The sequence below is a fragment of the Curcuma longa genome, chromosome 2 (assembly GCF_044706935.1).
Source record: "Curcuma longa cultivar G26 ecotype Majalengka, Jawa Barat chromosome 2, ITB_CL_G26_1.1, whole genome shotgun sequence".
Taxonomy (NCBI): Eukaryota; Viridiplantae; Streptophyta; class Magnoliopsida; order Zingiberales; family Zingiberaceae; genus Curcuma; species Curcuma longa.
This window is the reverse complement of record NC_133862.1, coordinates 1,729,178-1,749,670: the sequence shown is the minus strand read 5'-3', so window position 1 is coordinate 1,749,670 and position 20,493 is coordinate 1,729,178. Positions and strand designations below refer to the sequence as shown.

The following is a 20,493-nucleotide window of genomic DNA, read 5'->3' as shown; positions in this document are numbered from 1 at the left end:
ATGAGTGAAGTGAGGCGACTGCTACGAGGGAGCTGGCGAGAGCGGATGCCAATATTGTCTCCGAAATCAACTTAAAATTTTACTAACTCTCTAAAATTAAACGTCCTCTCTACTAATTAACAATTTTCAGAGCAGAGTTGGTCTATAAATATGCTTACTGGATTTTATTCTATTTTTCTTGTTTGTTATAGATATTGTGGTGTACCTTGTTTGCATCGTTCACCTTTACACTGAAAGCTTAATTAAGCCTTGGTGCCAGCTGAGGCGTCATCATATACTTCTTTGGTGCCTGCATCTTTTTCCAGATGTTTCTTCTTTCAGAGAGAGGAGAGAAGCTCTCAGCCCCTTTCATTTGGAAACTGGAACTTTTAGCATATATTTTCCATATAAATATCTACACGGAAGATGCCTTCTTTTGTTATTGTATCACACTCAAATTCATCATAGTCGTCAATCTAGTAGTACATGATCTAATAGTACATGAAAAGTATAGAAACTCAATAATACAAGTAGCTCTATAGGATAAGAGGCTCCACGACATTCGTGTTCTTAACAACAGAAAAAACTATGATGGCATCAGCAGAATACAACAGAAGGTCCTTGAAGATATTTATGTTCCCAACAATTGGGAAGGTATTGAGGCATCAGTGGAATACGCATAAGGCCCTTTTAAGGATAAAAACTATAAAACCATCCAATAATTCTCTCTTGGTTGTTTTTTTTTTTTTTTTTTTTTGTCGCGCGAGCAAGAGTTGAGAAACTCAACTTTGGAGGATCAGAACTTAGCCGCTGCAAAGATGTAGGCCATGTCTGGTTCTTACTGTTACTGTAACATTTGCTCTTCAGATGTCTATATCGATAAGCTCCCAAATTGTCTGTTCCACTCCTCGTAGATGCCCATCTCATTTAAAGAAACAGAAGGTCTAACCTCTTGCAGTGCCTTCTCAAAATCCTGTATGATAGCATAATCAAGTTACCCTGAAACAAACTCATTAAATATCATTCAAACACAATAGAAATTCAGATTCCTTAACCTGAAGGGTGACAGGCCGCATATCCTCCTTTCTAAGTTTTGTGATCTCGATACCCTGAGTCAGGGCTTCTCTAAGTGGCCCCATGGATGCATCTTTCACAAGGTTCTTCATGTCAGATCCTGAATAACCTGAAGTAATAACAAGATTCATTAATATCTGACAATTGAAGTTACATTCCAGAAAAAAAATCAACTAATTACCTTCAGTCAATTTGCAGATCACAATCAAGTCATCTTCTGAAAGCTTAAATAGCCCATCCTTCATCAAAAGATTTCGAATAATCCAAGTTCTTGCTTCTTCAAACCAAAGGTATGGCAACGTAATCCTTTAATAATGTTTTAATAGCATAACTAGAAAAAACAAGACAATAAATTCCACCTGCTGATGGAAGGGGTATATATAAGCGTTTAGTCAATCGCCTACGAGCTGCCTCATCAAGTTCCTGAGGCCGATTTGTTGCTCCTAAAACATTTATCAAGTCAACATCCAACTTAATATTGCTAACTACTTTATGTTCCAGTTCGTGAAGCTTATTTATGTAAATTGGAAATAGCACATGAAATTCAAATACTATGATAAACAAAGTTCAAAGATGGAAGCTTTACCAACAAGGAGGATCTGTTCATTTCCACTGTCAAAACCTTCCATTTCAATCAAAAACTGTGTTTTTAGCCGCCTACTTGACTCATGCTCACCTTCAGACTTGCGCTGTGATGCAAAAAAGACTATTAAAGATCATTGTTTTGACATACAAATCATTTTGTCGGATGAGACCTGTGATAGTAGAGAGTCAATTTCATCCACAAAGATGACAGCAGGCTGACGACAGCTAGCAACTCCAAAAAGTGCTCTGACCAACTTTTCACCTTCACCAATCTATAATATCAGATAAATAAATGTGGTAAACAAATAGCCAATCCCTAAATATTTTGCTACAAAATAAAATATAAATTTCTCTACTCTGTCTGAACTACTTCAAAATAAAAACTTATAGAATCTAAAACTTCCAATTTTTTAAACCCTAAGACATCATACTTCAGATTGTATCATCAATATTAACTACAGCTTAAATATTATAATAATAATATGCTTCTTGAATATGAATCAAACCTGTCTTCAAGTCCCTTAGTCAACTCCCTGAAGAGATTTTGTTTGCTTAGTTTTTTTGAGCAAGATGTTCAAATGATTAGACCAATTGCTTGTAGTTTGTCTGTTAAACATCCATAATATGGCTCTGATGAAGAGTTGAAAACTATAACATAGTCAATTCACTGAGTTCCTACTGTGCTAGCTATGAGACTAATTTGAAGCAGATTGCTATGTTTGTAAAAAAGAAAACCTAATCATATTCGTCTATGCTATTGCTACTGCATCTCCACTTATATGCCAGATTGACCTAGCAGGACAAAGATCAGAAGGAATTCAATACCCATTTGCTTGTTAAAGAACTCGCTGATATGTAGAAAAAGGTTGCCTTTGCCTCTCCAGCAATAGCTTTTCCAATCATTGTTTTACCAGTCCCCTATTCACATATGGTCATTAGCCAGAATCTAAAGCAGTAATTGTAGTGTGCGTAGATATTAAAGACTACTTACAGGAGGACCAAATAACAGCAGACCTCTTCCTGGAGAACGACAACCACGAAATATGTCAGGGCGTAAAAGTGGCCATATCACCATCTCCGTTACACATTTCTTAGCATGCTCCAAGCCAGCTGCAATATTGGAATGGTGGATATATCCCATTCGGAAAATTCAGGAAACTAAAAATTTTAAACCATGATAAAGCTATTTTCTAGTTGTTGTAGTTACCTATATCATCCCATCGAACATTGGGGTCTTTATCCATTATCTCATTACTTATATGCTCAATTAGATGAGGTTCCAAGTTCCGTAACTTCTCTGGAAGCTCACCATCAGGACCACACAACAATTCTAAGCTGAAATAAAAGCTCAAAACACAAGTAACCGCAGAATGAGTAAGAACTCAAAACTTGGACTACACTGTATCCTGAATTTGTGGATACATAATACTCTTCAGCAGTACATGCAATTGAGATTTTCAATCCTACTGTGGGTTTAACCAATTAAAAATATAACAAAGTAAACTAAATAAACAAAACACATCTATAATTAATGCATTTCTTTAGAAGCAATTCCAAAGGTCCCACCTTAGGAGATTTGCTAGAAGGCTGTAGATAGTTGATAACTCTAGCAGGCAGAAATTTTTCTGTAGGAGTCCAGAGGTTAAAAACCTGGATCTTGATTCTGGAATACATCCTTAGGAAATAAGCATTTCATGATAATTTTACAGACATGATGAGTGATGATATTTAAACGGTAGTATTCAGATGTGAATAATTGTGTTTTCCTTGATACTCTCGCACCAAAAAATGCCATAATTATTACGACCCAATGTTTCATCACTTTTATCTCTCTGTGGCATAACTTTTCTTGAAACTACACCATATTTCTCAGATTCTTCCATATCACTTTCTGTATCTATACCATTCCCACCACCAGCCATATTTACCCTACACTAGAATCATCCATTAATTCTCCATTGCAAGTATATTGTCAACATACAGGGATATTTTCAAATTCACAACCTCCATCAACAACTTCAATTGTAGATCCATTGTTGTACATTGATTTATTTCTTTCTATGAGAAAAGGTAAGCGTATTACCACTAGGTATATCCTTTTGCAAAAAAAAAAAAAAAAATCCAATAAAAATTTTAGGCTCATCCTTTCAAAAGTTTGTTGTGTCCTTGTCATATCATAAAGCTTTTAGAGATGCACGTTGAAATCAAGTCATGGATGAGGAAAGGTGGCTTGTTCTTCTAACACAGGATATGGGATCTTCCATCTTCCAGCTGGTGCAAACCCATATTTGTTGATGGGTATTCAGAATCCTGATGAGAAAATTGATCGCTATAAACCAAGACTAGCAACCAATGGATACACACAAATGTATGGAGTAGAGTGTATTGAAACATTCTCATATGTTGCTTGTCTCCATTCTATTCAAGGGTGGATCTACTACAGGACTAGGGAAGCCACGGCCCCCTCCCTCAGAAACGGAGGCCCCCTCAAACCTTGGCCTGGATCCACCCCTGAATTTCAATCTATATATTCTTTTCACTAGAAATAAATTAGAGCTGATATGGACATCAAAAATATTTTTCTCTATGGTGACCTTTCTAAAGAAGTTTACATGAGCAACCTGTCCATGTTATATTGCTCAAGAAGAGATTAAAGTATTCATACTCAAAAAGGCAATTTATAGTGTCAAAAAAAGTCCCCGAATGTGGTTTGAGAAGTTCTCTCAAAAAGTTATGCAAGTATATCTTAAGTGTACCAAAATTGATCATTCATCTTTTCTTCGACACAATAATACAAAAATCCCAACTTTAGCAATTTGTATTCATGACATATGTATAACAAGAAATGATACGTAGGGTGTCATAGATGTCAAAAAGTATCAAAGAGAAATTTGTTATTAAAGATTTGGGAAGTTGTAGCACTTTCTTGGAGTAGAAGTAGCTTACAAAGCTCTCAAGAAACATTCTTGTCTTAAAGCAATTATGTGATGAATTTATTTACAAGAGCTTGGTATGCTTGGATTCACATTCACATAAACCTCAATTATCCAAATTCATGTACCAAAACCTTAATTATCCAAAACCTCTCTCTCTCTCTTCCTCTCTTGATTCCCTTAACCTCCTCTCCTCTCTTCTTGTCACACACCACCACCACTTGAGAGTTAAGCCTCAATGAATAATTGTATGGTTGATATTGGAAAACAATTGGTTAATTCAGACTAATTATGACATGTTATTTAAGTTTGATTGGCTCAAGCATTTCGTATCAACAAAACACCTACTTTGTTTCGTCGATTGAGAGAAAGTTGCAATATAAATTATTTATTATATTTCTATTTTAGGTTGGCATATCTAGCTTAGGATGGGAAAATAAATTATTATTTAATAGTAGTAGATGTCTCGTTTTGAAATTAGAATTATATCGAGATAGCAAGATTAAGATTGAATCCATCAACTTCGAATTTAGTTAATTTTTGGATTTTTTATGCCATTATCATTATTAGAGATTTATTTTGATTTTTTTGAGTCATTTTTCATGTTATATTTGTAGACACTTATTCAAGTGGAGCACATTATTTTCAGACACTCGAATGTTTTGTTGTACTAGAGGTGGTTAAATTATCCTTTGATTTCTTTACATATTCCCTTGTGCATGAATAAAAAACACAAAATGATCACATGTATATGTGCTTTTATAACTATTTTTGAAAAAAAGATTAAAATAATACTTAAAAGAGCGAATTTGAGTTTTAAAATGAAATAAATTATTGGGGGTTGAATGATTGATATTCTTTCGTATTCACGTATAAGTTTTATATAAGGATTAACATGAGAAGATTCATTTTAAAAATAAAATTGGATATTCTAACTTGCTCTACAGTTGATATCTATCCTTCGAACTACTTTAGCTTTCATGCTACTTATTGATTAAAATGTTGATATTTGTATTTTTTTATGTTGTACCTCACTCCTAGAGATCATGCTGTTGCATATGAATCAACAAAACGATTCAAACAATCCAACACAAGATCTTGTCGGAGATCTACAATAAATATGCAAAACCAAAAATGCAACTGAAGCTTAAAACAGAAAACTATAAATCCACATCTAAATCTAGAGACATTCTCATTTCATTGTCGCTAGAAGAACTTGAGATCAAAACACAAATCAACCACAAGGCTTGATCTTCCATAGGTACAAGGGTGACGACTCCAAAATCTTTGATCCAGATACGGAAAGCAAAATAGCCGTCCCAGAATACCTCTATTGGGGCCCAAATCCATTAACAACCCATCAATGCTAACAGTAATGAATTAATGGGTTCTACACATATGAGTCCACATCCAATAACACAAACTTGTGATTAAAATATCAAATTAGATCACTTTAATGAGTTTGTTTACAATGGCAAATCTGTGTGTTACTAACATGTCAACCCACCTAATGGAGACTAAATCTAATAATCTCCCACTTGAGCTACATGTGATACTTGTATATAACACACAATACTTTAGTTGAACTCAACAATGTCAAAACTTTATGGGTTAAATACCTCTTTAGACAATCTAGTCCATTAATTTCATATCATAGGACTAAAAAGTCATAGTTACTAAACTTCAAGCCCAACAATAATCACAATACCAATGTCATTAATGATATAGATCAAGATGTGGATGTGTAGCATAAGAATTGTATGAAATGTGATTTGCACATGCCTATTCTCAACTGATCCTCCTTATGACCCAAAAGGATTTGAATCATGTTTACAAACACTTTATGTCAAACTGCAATAGTAAACCATGATTACAACTTTATGACTCAAAACCAAAGTCTTACATCATATTTATAAGCATCATATGCAACACTGCATTAGTAAATCATAATGTCTTTATTCAGAGTGTCAAAATAAAATACACATGTATCTTTAAACCTTAATGTATACAATAAACTAAAATATACATGTGTTCATTAATATAGAGCATCAAAGACTAAATACAGACTCCAACTAAATGAGTACTTCATCCAAAAGAAGAACCCTCATATTCATCACATGTTGATGAAAACACCTTGGGCAACAATCCCTTGGTTAACGGATCCGTCAACATAAAATCTGTCCTTATATGCTCTATCATCACCTGATTATTCTGAACTCTTTCTTTAACTGCAAAAACTTGATGTCGATGTGCTTTGACTTTGATGAGCTGCGACTTGTTCTTGGAATAGAGTTCTACAATTTTATTATCACAGTTGATCCTCAATGGCCTATTCAATGTCATCAACAATCTACAATGTTATGATAAAGTTTCACAACCATATCCCATGATTGGATGCTTCAAAGCACTATAAATTTTCCCTCTATTGTGAAAGTCAATATAAGCATTTGTTTGATGGTTTTCTATGATATAACCCCTCAAGCCAACATGAAAACATAACCTGAAGTGGATCTCCTGCTGTCCAAACATCCAACAAAGTCAGAGTTTGAATATCCAATCACCTCCGAGTGATTGGATCTCCGATATGTGAGCATATATTCCTTAATTCTTTAAAGATACCACATAACCCTCTTTATGACTTTCTAATGCATCTGGTCCAAGGTTACTTAAATATCTGTCTAACATCCCTACAATGTACGATAATATCCGGACATGTACACACCTGAGCATACATGAGACTCCCTACTGCCGATGCATATGAGAGTTTCTACATTTCCTTGATTTCAAGTTCACATTATGGATATTATTACAAGTTAAATTTGTCACCTCTAGACACAAGAGTGCCCCCAGGTGCATAGTTCTGCATGTCATATCGAATGAACACTTTTTCAATATAGGACTTTTGTGAAAGTCTAAGAATACCCCTTGAATGATCATGATAAATATGTATGTCTAATACAAATGATGTTTCACTAAATCTTTCATTTCAAAGTTTTCTAATAGAAATGACTTGTTTTCATGCAGTAAATCTTTATTATTGCTTGTCAAGTAAAATATTATCCACATATAGGATAAGTATTATAAATTTGCTCCCACTGAACTTGACATATATGCACTGATCAATAATTCTCCTCAAAATCAAATGAGATAATCACCTGATCAAATTTCTTGTACCACTGATGGATGTCTATTTTAAACTATAAATGAACTTCTTTAATTTACATACTAGGTGCTTTGAATCCTTATTTCAAAGTTCTTCAACACACCATGTATATAGTCTCCTCAATATCACCATTGAGAAATACAATCTTTATGTCCATTTGGTGTAGCTCTAAGTCATAATGAGCTACAAGTGTCATGATTACCTTAAGGGAGTCTTTCATCAATGAAATCGAGAAAAAAATTTCCTTGTAATCAATGTCCTCATTCTGAGTGAATCCCTTGGCAACAAGACGAGTCTTATACTTTTACGACATTGCCCAATCAATCTCATTTGATTTTAAATATTCATTTACAACCAACAGGTTTCACCCCTTCAAGCAATTTGATGTTCTCAAACGTTATTATCTTCATAACTTCATCTCTTCCTTCATTGTTTCAATCCATCTTTCGGGATTAGAGTATTGTTTAACTTCTTGAAAAGATGTAGGATCACTTTCCAACCCTATGTCAAACTCATGCTCCTGAAGATAAACATAATCATGTGAAATCATGGATCTCCTTTTCTCTAGTGGATCTCCTTAGTGACACTTGTACTTGAGGTGGTTAGGGCACTTGCTCAACTATAGGAGGGAAACCCTCAACTTGAGCAGGTTGTTCCTCCATTTGTATTGGAGGGGATATAGGAATATCATGGTGTACTACTCCTATTGGATGTACAACTCCAACAACATAGAGTATGGTTACCATATCACTATTAATTACACCAGTAGTAACCATAGTAGAATCGTCAATGCTCTCCTCCTCAAAAGATATATCCTTGAGTTTAGTGCTCCCACTGTCCTTCAATAAACTTGGCATTACCCATCTCGAAAAAGGACCTACTTGAGGGGACATAAAACTTAAAGTCCCTCGACCTTTCAAAGTAACCCACAAAATGACAATTGATTGTCTTGAGTCTAATTTTCTTTTATTAGGCCTATAAGGCCTAGCCTCAGTTGGACAACCCCAAACATGTAAATGTCTAATGCTAGCATTATGAGGCTTACCATCCACAGCTCTATTGTATGGGTGTTACCCACTATCCTTACTGGTACTCTATTGAGTAAGTATACTGTACTAGTCTTGAGTGTTTCACCTTACAAGTACTCCATAAAGAAGAAAACAACATTATCATACTTCTTACCATATCCTTTAGAGTCCAATTTTTACACTCGACTACACCATTCTGATGAGGAGTACCAGACATGATGTACTGAGCTACTATCCCGCACTCAGAAAGATAATTTGTAAAAGGTCCTAGATGTTGTTCACCTGATCCGTCATATCGATTATAATATTTACCTTTACACGATCAGATCTGACAACTTTGATCTTCTTGCCTAGTTGATTTTCAACTTCGACTTTAAAGATCTTGAACACTTCCAAGGACTATGATTTCTCATGCAAAAGGTACAAATAAGCATATCGTGAGTAGTCGTCAATGAAACTGATAAAGTATGTATGACCATTCCAGGATGCTTTAGGAAATGATCTACATATGTCAATATAAATCAATTATAAGACGTTACTACATCAACTTGCACCTTTATTCTTCTTGTTAGTTATCTTTCCTTTGACACACTCTATATAGACATCAAAGTCTGACATGTTAAGGGAATTGAGAATTCCTTATGACATTAACCTTTCTAGGCATTGTTTAGATATATGTCATAAACGTTTATGCCACAACATTGATGAATTTTCATCAATCAAATTGTGTTTTGTACCTATACTATGCATTATTTGGTTGTCTATAGAAGTTATGGTGTTTAACCTATATAGTTTTTCAATCAAGGAATTGATACCAATCAAAATTGAATTTTGAAAAATACTAAATGTTCCATTTCCAAATGAACAAGAATATCCCGACTTGTATAAGCAAGAAATGAAAACTAAGTTACGTCTAAATAACGATACTATAAATGTATTTTCCAAATTTAAAAATAAATTGATTCCTAGATAAAGCCTAAAAACACCTATAGCTTTTACTTTAGCATTTTGTGATTATTTGTATAGATGTATCTTTCACCATCGCTTGACAATCGACTTTTTAGACAACGTTATATAATGACACTTATGTGAGTAGTTGCTCCAGTATTTATCCACCAAGTGTCATTGGGTACAATAACTAAATTGACTTCCAATCTAACAAAGTCGAGAAGTTCACTTCCAGACACTGTAGTTTTATTACCCTTACTCTTATCATTGGCTCTTTTACATGTAGTAAGTTTAGTGTCCAAAAACACTGGGATGTTATTATGATCAACATATATCGAATATGCTATTAAGAGATGAGAGGAAAAATAAATGAATGCTTATATATATATATATATATATATATAGTGAAATAAAGAAAGCTTAAATATATGCATATAAATGGACCCTTATGAGACGCCAAGTAGAACATATCAATTAATTTTTGGGTTAAATTGGAACTTGTCAACGACACTCTATTCCCCACTCAAGACTATTGTAGTCAGTCACACAATGTGTCTTCCTTTGGGCAGACACATTATGCACATAATTCATAAATGTTACCAAATATGAGTTAAGTTTATTTATATGAATTATAACCCCAACTCACTATTATCTTAATCAGTCAAATAACACGCATTACTTTGGGCCGACATATGATGCGTATGATCCACACAATAACATGTTTATAGTGAGCTATTTTAAACATATATCTAGCCTAAGAATGATTTTCCTTTAAGCTAATCATCCTTAGCATAGATATACATCCATTCACACAAATGTACCAAATCTACCTAATAATTCTCACGTTGGTGATAATATTAGCTTAATTTAGTAACATGTGTAAATAGATTCATAAGAAACCCTAGAAAACCCAACCGAACAACAATAGTTGAGTGTACATCACATTGTACATGACCTCACAGTAGTAGTCGAGTCAGTAGTCAACTAATAAACCAATAGTCGAGTGTTGTAATTAACTGATATCTTATTGTGCTTAATCCTAACACATCAATCGAGTGTCGTAGTCGACTGCTACACCAATAGCCGAGTGTCGTAATCAACTGCCAAACTTACTGTGTTGGATCTAAACACAACAATTGATTGATCCGTCACGGCAGTCAACTGACTAAAGTAGTCGAGTGCTTCATTCAAGTTGAAAACATATTGTATGCTACTTGAGGCCCAACAATCGACTGTTACTTCATGGCAATTGACTGCTAAAAAGTAGTCGAGTGCACCTGTCGAGCTTAAAACATTTTGTACACAATTTCAGGCACAACAGTTAATTGATAGAGTCGAATGCCTAGTTGAGTTGAAAACATATTGTATGCTACTTGAGGTCCAACAGTTGATTGTGCAATCTCAGATCCAACAGTCGACTGGTCCTTAGCAATCAACTAATAACGTTCAGTCGAGTGCCCCAATAGAGTTTAAAACATTCTATGTCCAATTTTATGCACAACAGTTGATCGAACACATGCACCAGTCGATTGTTAATGACGTTGTTCGGCTTTTATAGATTAAACACGACTGTTTTCATGAAAATGGCAACGGTCACGCTGCTACTCTTCACGGAAAAACGCAAAAAACACAAAACACCCCAAATCCTAGGATTCCTAACCCTAAGATTCAACGAATATGCATGTATAAATGCTATATCAAAACCTAACGCAAAACACATGTACTCGCATCAAAATCGTCGAAAAACTCACATCCTAATGTTGTAAAATCAGCGACAACCTAACTATGGCTCCGATACCACTTGATGGGATTCAAATCCTTCTTAAGATTGCGCTGTCGCATATGAATCAACAAAACGATTCAAACAATCCAACACAGGATCTTGTCGAAGATTTACAATTAATATACAAAACCAAGAATACAACCGAAGCTCAAAACAGAAAATTGTAAATCCACACCTGAATCCAGAGACATTCTCATCTTCATTATAGCTGGAAGAACTTAAAGATTAAAAAACAAATCAACCACAAGGCTTGATCTTCCGTAGGTGCGAGAGTGACGACTCCAAAATCTCGGTCCAATGGGGAAAGCAAGATAGTCATCATAATACCTCTCCTACAAGGACCATACACATATATATATCGGGCTCAAACCCTTAGTAGCCCATCAATGCTAACGATAACGTGATAACGGGTTCTACACATGAGTCCACATTCAATAACACAAACCCACGATTAAAACATTGAATTAGATCATTTTAATGGGTTTGTTTACAATGGCAAATCTATGTTACTAACATGTCAACCCATCTAATGGAGACTAAATCCAACATAACATATATTAAAAAGTTAATTTAGTTTAGTCGTTTAGGTTAGACTAATGATAAGATATAAACTAAAATAGAATAATTATGGTGTAAAAAATTAAAGTGAGACAATAATAAGTTTAATAGTAGAAAAAATACTTAAAAAATGAAAAATCTGAACTTTACTTTATAGCGGAGCCTAAATTTATACCGGAGTACCTAATCACCAGTATAATGTTGTAGTAGCAAGCAGTCATCAATGAGGTTTTTAGCCTATACGTTAGATGACATTATACTCTAAAGATAGTGGCTCCAACTATTCACATCTTAGTGGATTTATAGGTGATAAATTTATTAGAAATATATTATTTTATAGGTGGTGATTGAATAATGATAATTAAAAAATTATCTTTAACTTGAAAATTATACCCGAAGCATGATAACCCAGTCAACCTTGCATCTTCAATTAGCCCCATTGAACCACTCATCGACAATCACTTATCTTGTACACTTCTCAACAATTGTGCTCACCTACCTATGACTATGTGCTAAAGGGGACCCCTTGCTAATACTTCTGCAAGACTACCACTTCAACAAATTTTGTTCAGAGCTTCTTTAATGGAATCGTTGGTAGAGACAAAGGGATTTAGATGAGTCATTCCTATTGGATCCTAAGAGTAGCTTTCCCTTATGTGGGCTTTAGATGAATCATTCCCATTAGCTCCGAAGAGCAGCCTTCCCACTCTGTGCTAAGGTCTTTCTCCTTGACCCAAATGCTTAGGTGCTGCCCATGCTAGGTTTAATGATTTGCACCATGCCAATTAGGGGTGGGCGAAAACCTAATGTATCCAACTTGACTCAAAAAAAGAAAAAAAAATGAGCCATCTGATAATCAAATTTTATGAGATTCAGTTCTAGTCATTTTATCGACTTACGAGTCCATGTTGTGCCATAAAAGCAATTTACCATACAATTTATCAAATATCATATCGTATATGATTATATATTAGTTATACCTGACTAGTTGTATAATAATATAACTATATTATTATGATATGTAATAAATTTTACGCATTATCCACAAACCAAGATTCAATCATATACCCCAATGTTTATTGCTAAAGCCCAACGCTACCCAGTTTCAGCTTTAAGTGTTATTGACTTTGGTAGAAAATTTGGCATGAACCTTAGACTACTAAAGCACCATGCCTCTACCACCTTGTGGTCGTGCTAGATTTTCTTCTTTCCCTCTTTAAGGAAGGAAGTTTCCTCTTTCTCTTACTCTTCTTGGGTATCTTTTTAATTGGGGACTCACAGGGACCTGTCTAAATGAGTAAAATCCATGCTATCTTATGTGTAATATGAAAAGGGGAAATATTAACACAAAAAACAAGACAGATTTTGCAAAAGCCAAAAATTCACCAACCTCAACATGACTTACAACATGAAATTGATCGGATACAAGTGGAAACTTGGCTAATTTCTAAGGGAAAACACTAGAAGTATTATAGAGCACATAAAGGGGAAGGTTTTCCATCCCTTTGAGCTGCAAAATTCGACGAGCATGGTGAGGAAACACTAGGGGACATTTTGCTAGAACTACCATGAGAAAGGTCACAAGACTATGAAAATTTTGTAAGAGACATGACCCCATTGATGTCAAAAAATAATCTCACTTAGAGAAAGGGGATTTCACATAAAGAACAAATTTTGCAAAGAGGAATACTATTATAAATTGAAGTATGTGTATTTCATGGGATTCTAACATCATTTTACCAACTCACAATATGCAAATCTTACAAAGAGGAATCCCTTTTCTCATAAATTGAAGTATGTCTATTTCACAAATTGAAGTATGCCTATCATAAATTGAAGAACGTCTATTTCATAGGATTGTAATCCCTTTTGTGAACTCATACGACCAGGACGCAGTTGGGTTTTGAAAGTTCCCCAAAGGCACATTTTATAATTCCCAAAAGGCGTCTTTCCCAAATACCCTTCTTATTAAAAAATTAAAAACTATATATAAAAAAATCCCTTGTGATCTACCTGCTAGAGTAGCCAGCCAGGCAACTGCAATCACTCGGCCTGGTTGCGCGACTGTGGATGTCTGGCTACGCAACTGCCACAAGGGAATTTTTTTATTTTTTTAATAAAAAGGGTATTTTGAGAAAGAAGTGTGCCTTTTGAAAAATATGAAATTATAGTACGCCTTTTGGGAAATTCCAAAATCCAAATGCGCCCTTTGGGAAAATACCCTTTAAAAATTAAACAAACTTATGGAAATTTAAAACTCTAAACCTTTAAAATAAACCCTAAATCTAACCATAAATTTTAACCTCAGCAACAATTTTAGAGTCATTGATGAAGATGTAGACTACATTGGTTCTTGAAGCCTCCATATACAGTTAAGCCTCTTTTGCAACCAATGAAGAGTGAACAACAAAATGTTGAAGTTGGTGATCAAGTCGGACGAGGTTCTAAGGTTACCTGTGTATATCTCCTTCCAAGTTGCAAAGCCACATTTTGGTCATCTTAAGCACCTTTTGAGAATCATCGGGTCTACCTCATTGATAACTAGTTTAAAGACCTCGAGAAAGTAGATATGAGAGCATTCCACAATGATAAGGATGGAAAGTGAACTTCATGAGAAATTGAAACGAGTTGATGTAAAGACAAAGGGAGCAAAGAAGCATAAAGGTTCTAAGTAATGAAACATCATAAAAGAAGTGAGTGAAGAATGGTTTTGGCTTTCCCAGCTTGACTGAGGTTCACCTACCTTAGAATTATTAATGAAGATGTAGACTACATTGGTTCTTGAAGCCTCTATATGCAATTAAGCCTCTTTTACAACCAATGAAAAGTGAATTACGACAAAGTGTTGAAGTTGGTGATCAAGTGAGACAAGGTTCTAAGATTACACGTGGATATCTCTTTCCAAGTTGCAATGCACATTTTGGTCATCTTAAGCAACCTTTTAAGGATCTTTAGGTCTACCTTATTGATAACTAGTTTGATGACCTTGAGATAGGAGATGTGAGCCGACGAGGATTCTACGATGATAAGGATGGAAAGTGAACTTCAAGAGAAATTGAAATGAGTTGAAGTAACGATGAAGGGAACAAAGAAGCATAAAGGTTTTGAGTAATGAAACAACATCATATAGAATGAAGAGTGGTTTTGGCTTTCCTGGCTTGACTGAGATTTATCTACCTTAGAACTATTGATGAAGATGTATACTGCATTGGTCCTTAAAGCCTCTATATACAATTAAGCCTCTTTTGCAACCAACGAAGAGTGAATTATGACAAAGTATTGAAGTTGGTAATCAAGTCAGACAAGTTTGTAAGGTTACCCATGGATATCTCCTTCCAAGCTGCAACCCGCATTTTGGTCATCTTAAGCAACCTTTTGAAAATCTTTGGGTCCACCTCATTGATAACTAGTTTGATGACCTCGAGATAGGAGATGTCAAGTTGAGAGGATTCTACAATGATAAGGATGGAAAGTGAATCTCACAAGAAATCGAAATGAGTTGAAGTAAAAGACAAAGGGAGCAAAGAAGCATCAAGGTTTTGAGTGATGAAAAAACATCATAAAAAAAAGAGAGTGAAGAGCGGAGATGGCTTTCCTAGCTTGCCTAAACCTTCATCTTAAAAGAAGGATAGCGTCACCCATTATTTGCAACAAACACAAACCATCACATTTACTAAGTGTCAAGTACTTTATAGGACATTGCATTTCAAGATGGCAAATCAAAATAAAAACCATGTCAATTGCACATTAAAATGCTTAGCATGGCATTATATAGTATTCCAAGCATTACAATTATATCCATATCTGCCTATTACCGCCTACCACACATCTAAGCCTTATTGAAACTACACCACTCGACCCAACCAAAGGTGGATTTCACAACACTAATTGTAGGGAGACCTAGGTCCATATCAACAAAAAAAAAAGTTGCTTTTAACTAAAAAGATCTAGCTTTCATCCCACTATTAACTAACCTGACCAAGTTCAATCTAGGCTCTAAAGTCGACAATACTCCATCTTGAACGATGGATTGCCCATGATCCAAGGTGGTGGGATTGTGGGGCATGGCCTAGACAACCATGAAAACCACCTTCATCGCCTCCTAAGCACTACAAAGAAAGCTTTATCCCCTCCACGCAAATGGTTGGCATGTCCAAGATTCCATCTTTTCTCCATGTTTTTTCTATATTACATTTATCTCCTAGATCCCCAAATTCTGCCAATCATTTCCTTGCAAATTGCAATTGCACAAAGCAAGCGAACATTCATCTTAGGCACATATGCCGAGTTTCCATATTGTATCGCCAAAGTTTGATATCATCAACTACCATTAAAGTTATCTAAGGCATAAGATTCTGCACTAACTCAAAAGAGAATTTTTGACAATTACATAAAAGATGGAACTTTCTACATATGATATGTCAAAAATAACATATACAAGCATTGACAGAAATAACATAAAAAAATAAGAATAGATATTGTTATCAAAAATCAATACTAGTAAAACATATAGAAGCATAGAGACCCACAGCAAATAGATAGCTAAGAAAAAGATGAAATCGATTACTCTATACAAATTTATACTCTAACAAAGCATCTAGTAATAAAGAAATGCACAAACCATTTTCTTGTTGAATCCTCCAGAGCATCATCACACTTCCCTGAAATCTTTGAGTTACTTATACCACCAGTATTTCCTCCAGCAGATCTGATAGGTGGCACGAAGTTACCTCGAACACCGCGGCGGGTAACATTGCCATACCTCATACCGTAGTTTCTTGTGTTCCCATAAGAACTTTTATCAGTTTGTGGGGACATGGTGGCACTGTGCGAACTTGCCAAACCAGCTCTTTGCCTAGCTTCCATTTCCTATAAAGTACAAAAACAAAGGTAACAAAGAAAAAGAGAGAGAGTGAAATGATTTAGAAGGGATATCTACATGTCCTTTCGTATTATGCTTAAATGAACTGAAGGTGACAATTCAAAGGAGAAAATTTGTCATGTAACGAGATGAAAGGCAAGTTGGTGATTATAATACAATGAATATTAGATTGGAGTAACAAATTGTAAATAGAGTTCCACGTTGAAGTGCTAAACATCTTCAATTAAACCTTTTTTATCATATATTTGGAGCGATGAATCGAAGATTATCAAAAAGCAGAAGCGAAGACATGCCTAGGAATAATCATCAGCAATTTATAGTAAATCTCTATGGATGAATCATAAAATATACTACTTCCTGAGAATAGAAACAAAAATAAATATATGAAAAAATCAGCAAAGTGTGCCTCTGCCAATATGAAAGCTCACATGCATATTACTGATTTTAGACATTTCACATAAAAATTGACAGTTTCAGCTAAAAGATACTTGATGCCAACCAAAAAAGAGATAATCTAGAAAATGATCATATTAACAGCCTAGGCAAGTAATACAAACTATCACATCCTTGGATGGATAAGATGAGAGAACCAAAAGAGGTTATTGTAAACTTTCTTGCTCCTTGCAGCAGATGATTGATCTCTGCGTGAAGAAAAATTCTCTAAAGTTACAGTTCATTAAGCAAAACATTTCACCCCACAACCACCTTGATGAAAGTTGCTCCAATTTCTAACTGTGTACATGATGATAATATAACTATGTTTCATCTACATAACACTGATAAACTAATGTAACTAAGAAACAGGTAAAAAAGAAGTGAAAATAGAGATACAATCATGGTGCAACATATAGTGATAAAGATATAACAGATGAAGCCAAATATGTTTGCATCATGCTGACTAATACCAATGTGGGTGAATTAACAAGTGATTACAATCAAAAGGAAAGCACATATGCGCAATTGATCTTGAAATTATGATAATAAAAAAGCCAAGTTCCTGTTAAAAAATCACCAATTTTGTCCTTGCAGTCACGAATCCATGGCAAGAAGTATCCAAATTTGTTTCTTTATTGCTTGATGGAGACTTTACATTTTCACAGATTGGGCTTGTAAATTCTGAGTGTCGGCGCTTTGATTTCAAAGATATTCCATGTGATTTTTCTAATGCCTCAGCTTGTATAGAAATAGGGGCATCTTTGTGGTTGGAAAGTATATTGTTACTTGTTTTTTCATTGTCAATATGAATGCACTCCTGATAGACATTGCTTTGACAATTCTGAACTTTCATATGAGAAACAGTAGTTTCTGGCTTTGAGGCTTTATTGCCAAAGATTGACGTTATCTTTGTCTGGGTCATAAGCTTTGCTGGAATGGTGCTCGACTTATCATGTACATCAAACAACCCTGATTGGTCATCCTGGACAGTGTAACCCTTAGGACCATTCTTGCATGATGATGTACCATTTATCTATCAAGAAAAAAAAATGCCCTGACGAACAGATCATAAGTAAATATATTTTAGAAACAAAGATATGGAGATAATTGTTTTTGCTATTCTTTGCAATCAATTTTTAGTTGGCTTAAAATACAGTTTACATTCTTTTTCATACAAAAGATTAATCTGTAGATATGAACACGACAATGAATAATATATAACCAAAGACATTCATACCAAACTATTAGCAACATTTGCTTTGGAGTTGTTGATGAAAGCTCGGAAGTATTTTGACTCCTTAATCTTCTCAATGTCCACATCAGTAGACTTAGCAAAAACACAGCTAACATCTCTTCTTGCTTGTTCAAATGCCTGTCTGAATCCATAAGACACCACATATTGTAAAATGAAAGAAGAAGATATAATCATCAATTTTATTTTCTCAAAAAACAAAGTTTTAAAATGAATTCAAGATGCCTGTCCTATAGCTCTATGACCAAAAAATTCCTCCAAAATCTTCTGAGAAAACAGGATTTAAAAGAGATCAATTCCTTTTTTATAATATTTCAAAGATATATAGATTGTTGCCCCTCCCTACTTACTAAGCCAATCATGGAATGTAATTAGATTTAATACATATGGAACCCCAGGACATAATTTGATGATGAAAATGTGTATCGCATAACTTTCAATATGGCATATGACCGAATTGGAGCTTTTATAGCATAGAGGCTGGCATTGGAGTTAATTTGCTATAAAAAAAAGATGGATGTTCATATTTGTATTCTACCATTTTAGTATATTGTTATGGTGATTGCAATAATAAATGTAGTATATGTTCGCTTTACAAAGTTTCTCATGATGTTTCAGATTGTGTGCAAGATGCTGGTATGTAGACGACTGGAAACCCCTATTACTTAAGTTTAAGCCAGTTCTTAAAACTTCAAATGAACCATTATTTGTTTTCCCTAAAATCTACACCGCATTTGCCCTACAAGTCTGTTTTATTAAGAAGCTAGGAACCATCAACCCGGCTTGGGCTCCGCTTTAATGAATTCAATCAGTAACGAATGGAGAAATAGCACGGGCCAAAACCAACACCGTTTTGTGGGGAGAGAGAGAGAGAGAGAGAGAGACCGATCAGATTCTGTAGCAAGAGCACGGGAAGCGGCAGCGAGCTTGGAGGAGGCCTCAGCACGGATGGGAGCGATGAGGGCGGCGTCTTCCGGCGTTTTCGTCCGGGAATCGAGGAACCCGACGAGGCGCAGCGCAAGAGTTCGGGCCGCTGAGTGGTCCCTCCGCTCAAGGGCGAGATCGACACCGAAGAGGAGGGAGTGGAGCCGCTTTAAGTTCTCGTCGACCTCCTTCCTCCAGTTCTTAATGGTAGCGGAGGAGGAGCTGTTCCCCCTTTCCGCCCCCTCTCCGCCTCTCTGTTCCGCCATTGCTCTGTTTCGCGTCGCTTTTTTGCCCTCTTTCAATTTCCGACCCATCCGCCGGAGTGGCGGAGGTCCTTTCTAAAACTCCGGACACAGGCGCGCGGGCTTTGATAGGCACGCGTAAAACGACGAAATTGCCCCTGGTGATTAAGGGTCGCGAAATGGGTCTGTTACGGTTTGCATTTTAAATTTTAAATATGTTCAATATTATAAATTTTAAAATATTTATAATCTTAGGTTAATAACTAATATAAATTTATAATATATAAAATTTATAAAATTAATTCAATTAAATTAAATAATATTAATTTATAATATTTAAGAATATTTTAGTGCTTACATTTAAAAATGTTTTTATATTAATTAATTATTAAATAACACACTCCAACCGGGACTAGTTTTTATTCGGTTTGGTTGTCGATACTGATCGATTCTTCAGTCAAAGTAAGTGAACCAATAAGCTGAAACGCGCATTATAACCATCCAATATCCAATCGCTCATATTTCATGATATCGATATCAATCTTTACTACAAATCTCTTTGAGACAATACTCAAGAAGACAGAGATAGATAATTTTAATATTCTTCTCCTATGTTGTCTTAGGATTTAAAAAAAAATAACATGCTACTTTTATAATTTCTCATATGTCCTCTATCGGCGTTGTCTTTTTTAAGAAATGGAAATATT

The 20,493-nt window shown here is 35.0% G+C and overlaps 1 protein-coding gene across 1 annotated transcript; it reads right to left on the bottom strand.

The window, feature by feature from the left end:
* Positions 1-536: 536 nt before the first annotated feature.
* Positions 537-19,831, bottom strand: LOC141822342 (ATPase family AAA domain-containing protein FIGL1). The gene is made up of 13 exons (XM_074709785.1): positions 19,506-19,831; positions 18,606-18,744; positions 17,946-18,401; positions 16,673-16,920; positions 2,846-2,973; positions 2,630-2,748; positions 2,464-2,556; positions 1,809-1,910; positions 1,640-1,742; positions 1,413-1,496; positions 1,235-1,330; positions 1,035-1,162; positions 537-952 (listed from the first exon to the last, which is right to left on the bottom strand). Exons 1-13 carry the CDS (start codon positions 19,808-19,810, stop codon positions 851-853), a joined length of 2,103 nt encoding a protein of 700 aa, XP_074565886.1. The 5' UTR covers positions 19,811-19,831; the 3' UTR covers positions 537-850.
* Positions 19,832-20,493: the final 662 nt, after the last annotated feature.

Excerpts from the sequence above, each read along its gene's own strand:
- LOC141822342 (XM_074709785.1), bottom strand. The coding sequence starts at position 19,810 with ATGGCGGAACAGAGAGGCGGAGAGGGGGCGGAAAGGGGGAACAGCTCC. Across the intron at positions 1,743-1,808 it reads TTGACTCTCTACTATCACAG|CGCAAGTCTGAAGGTGAGCA; the intron begins GTCTCATCCGAC and ends TTTGCATCACAG. Across the intron at positions 1,331-1,412 it reads TATACCCCTTCCATCAGCAG|AAGCAAGAACTTGGATTATT; the intron begins GTGGAATTTATT and ends TTTGGTTTGAAG.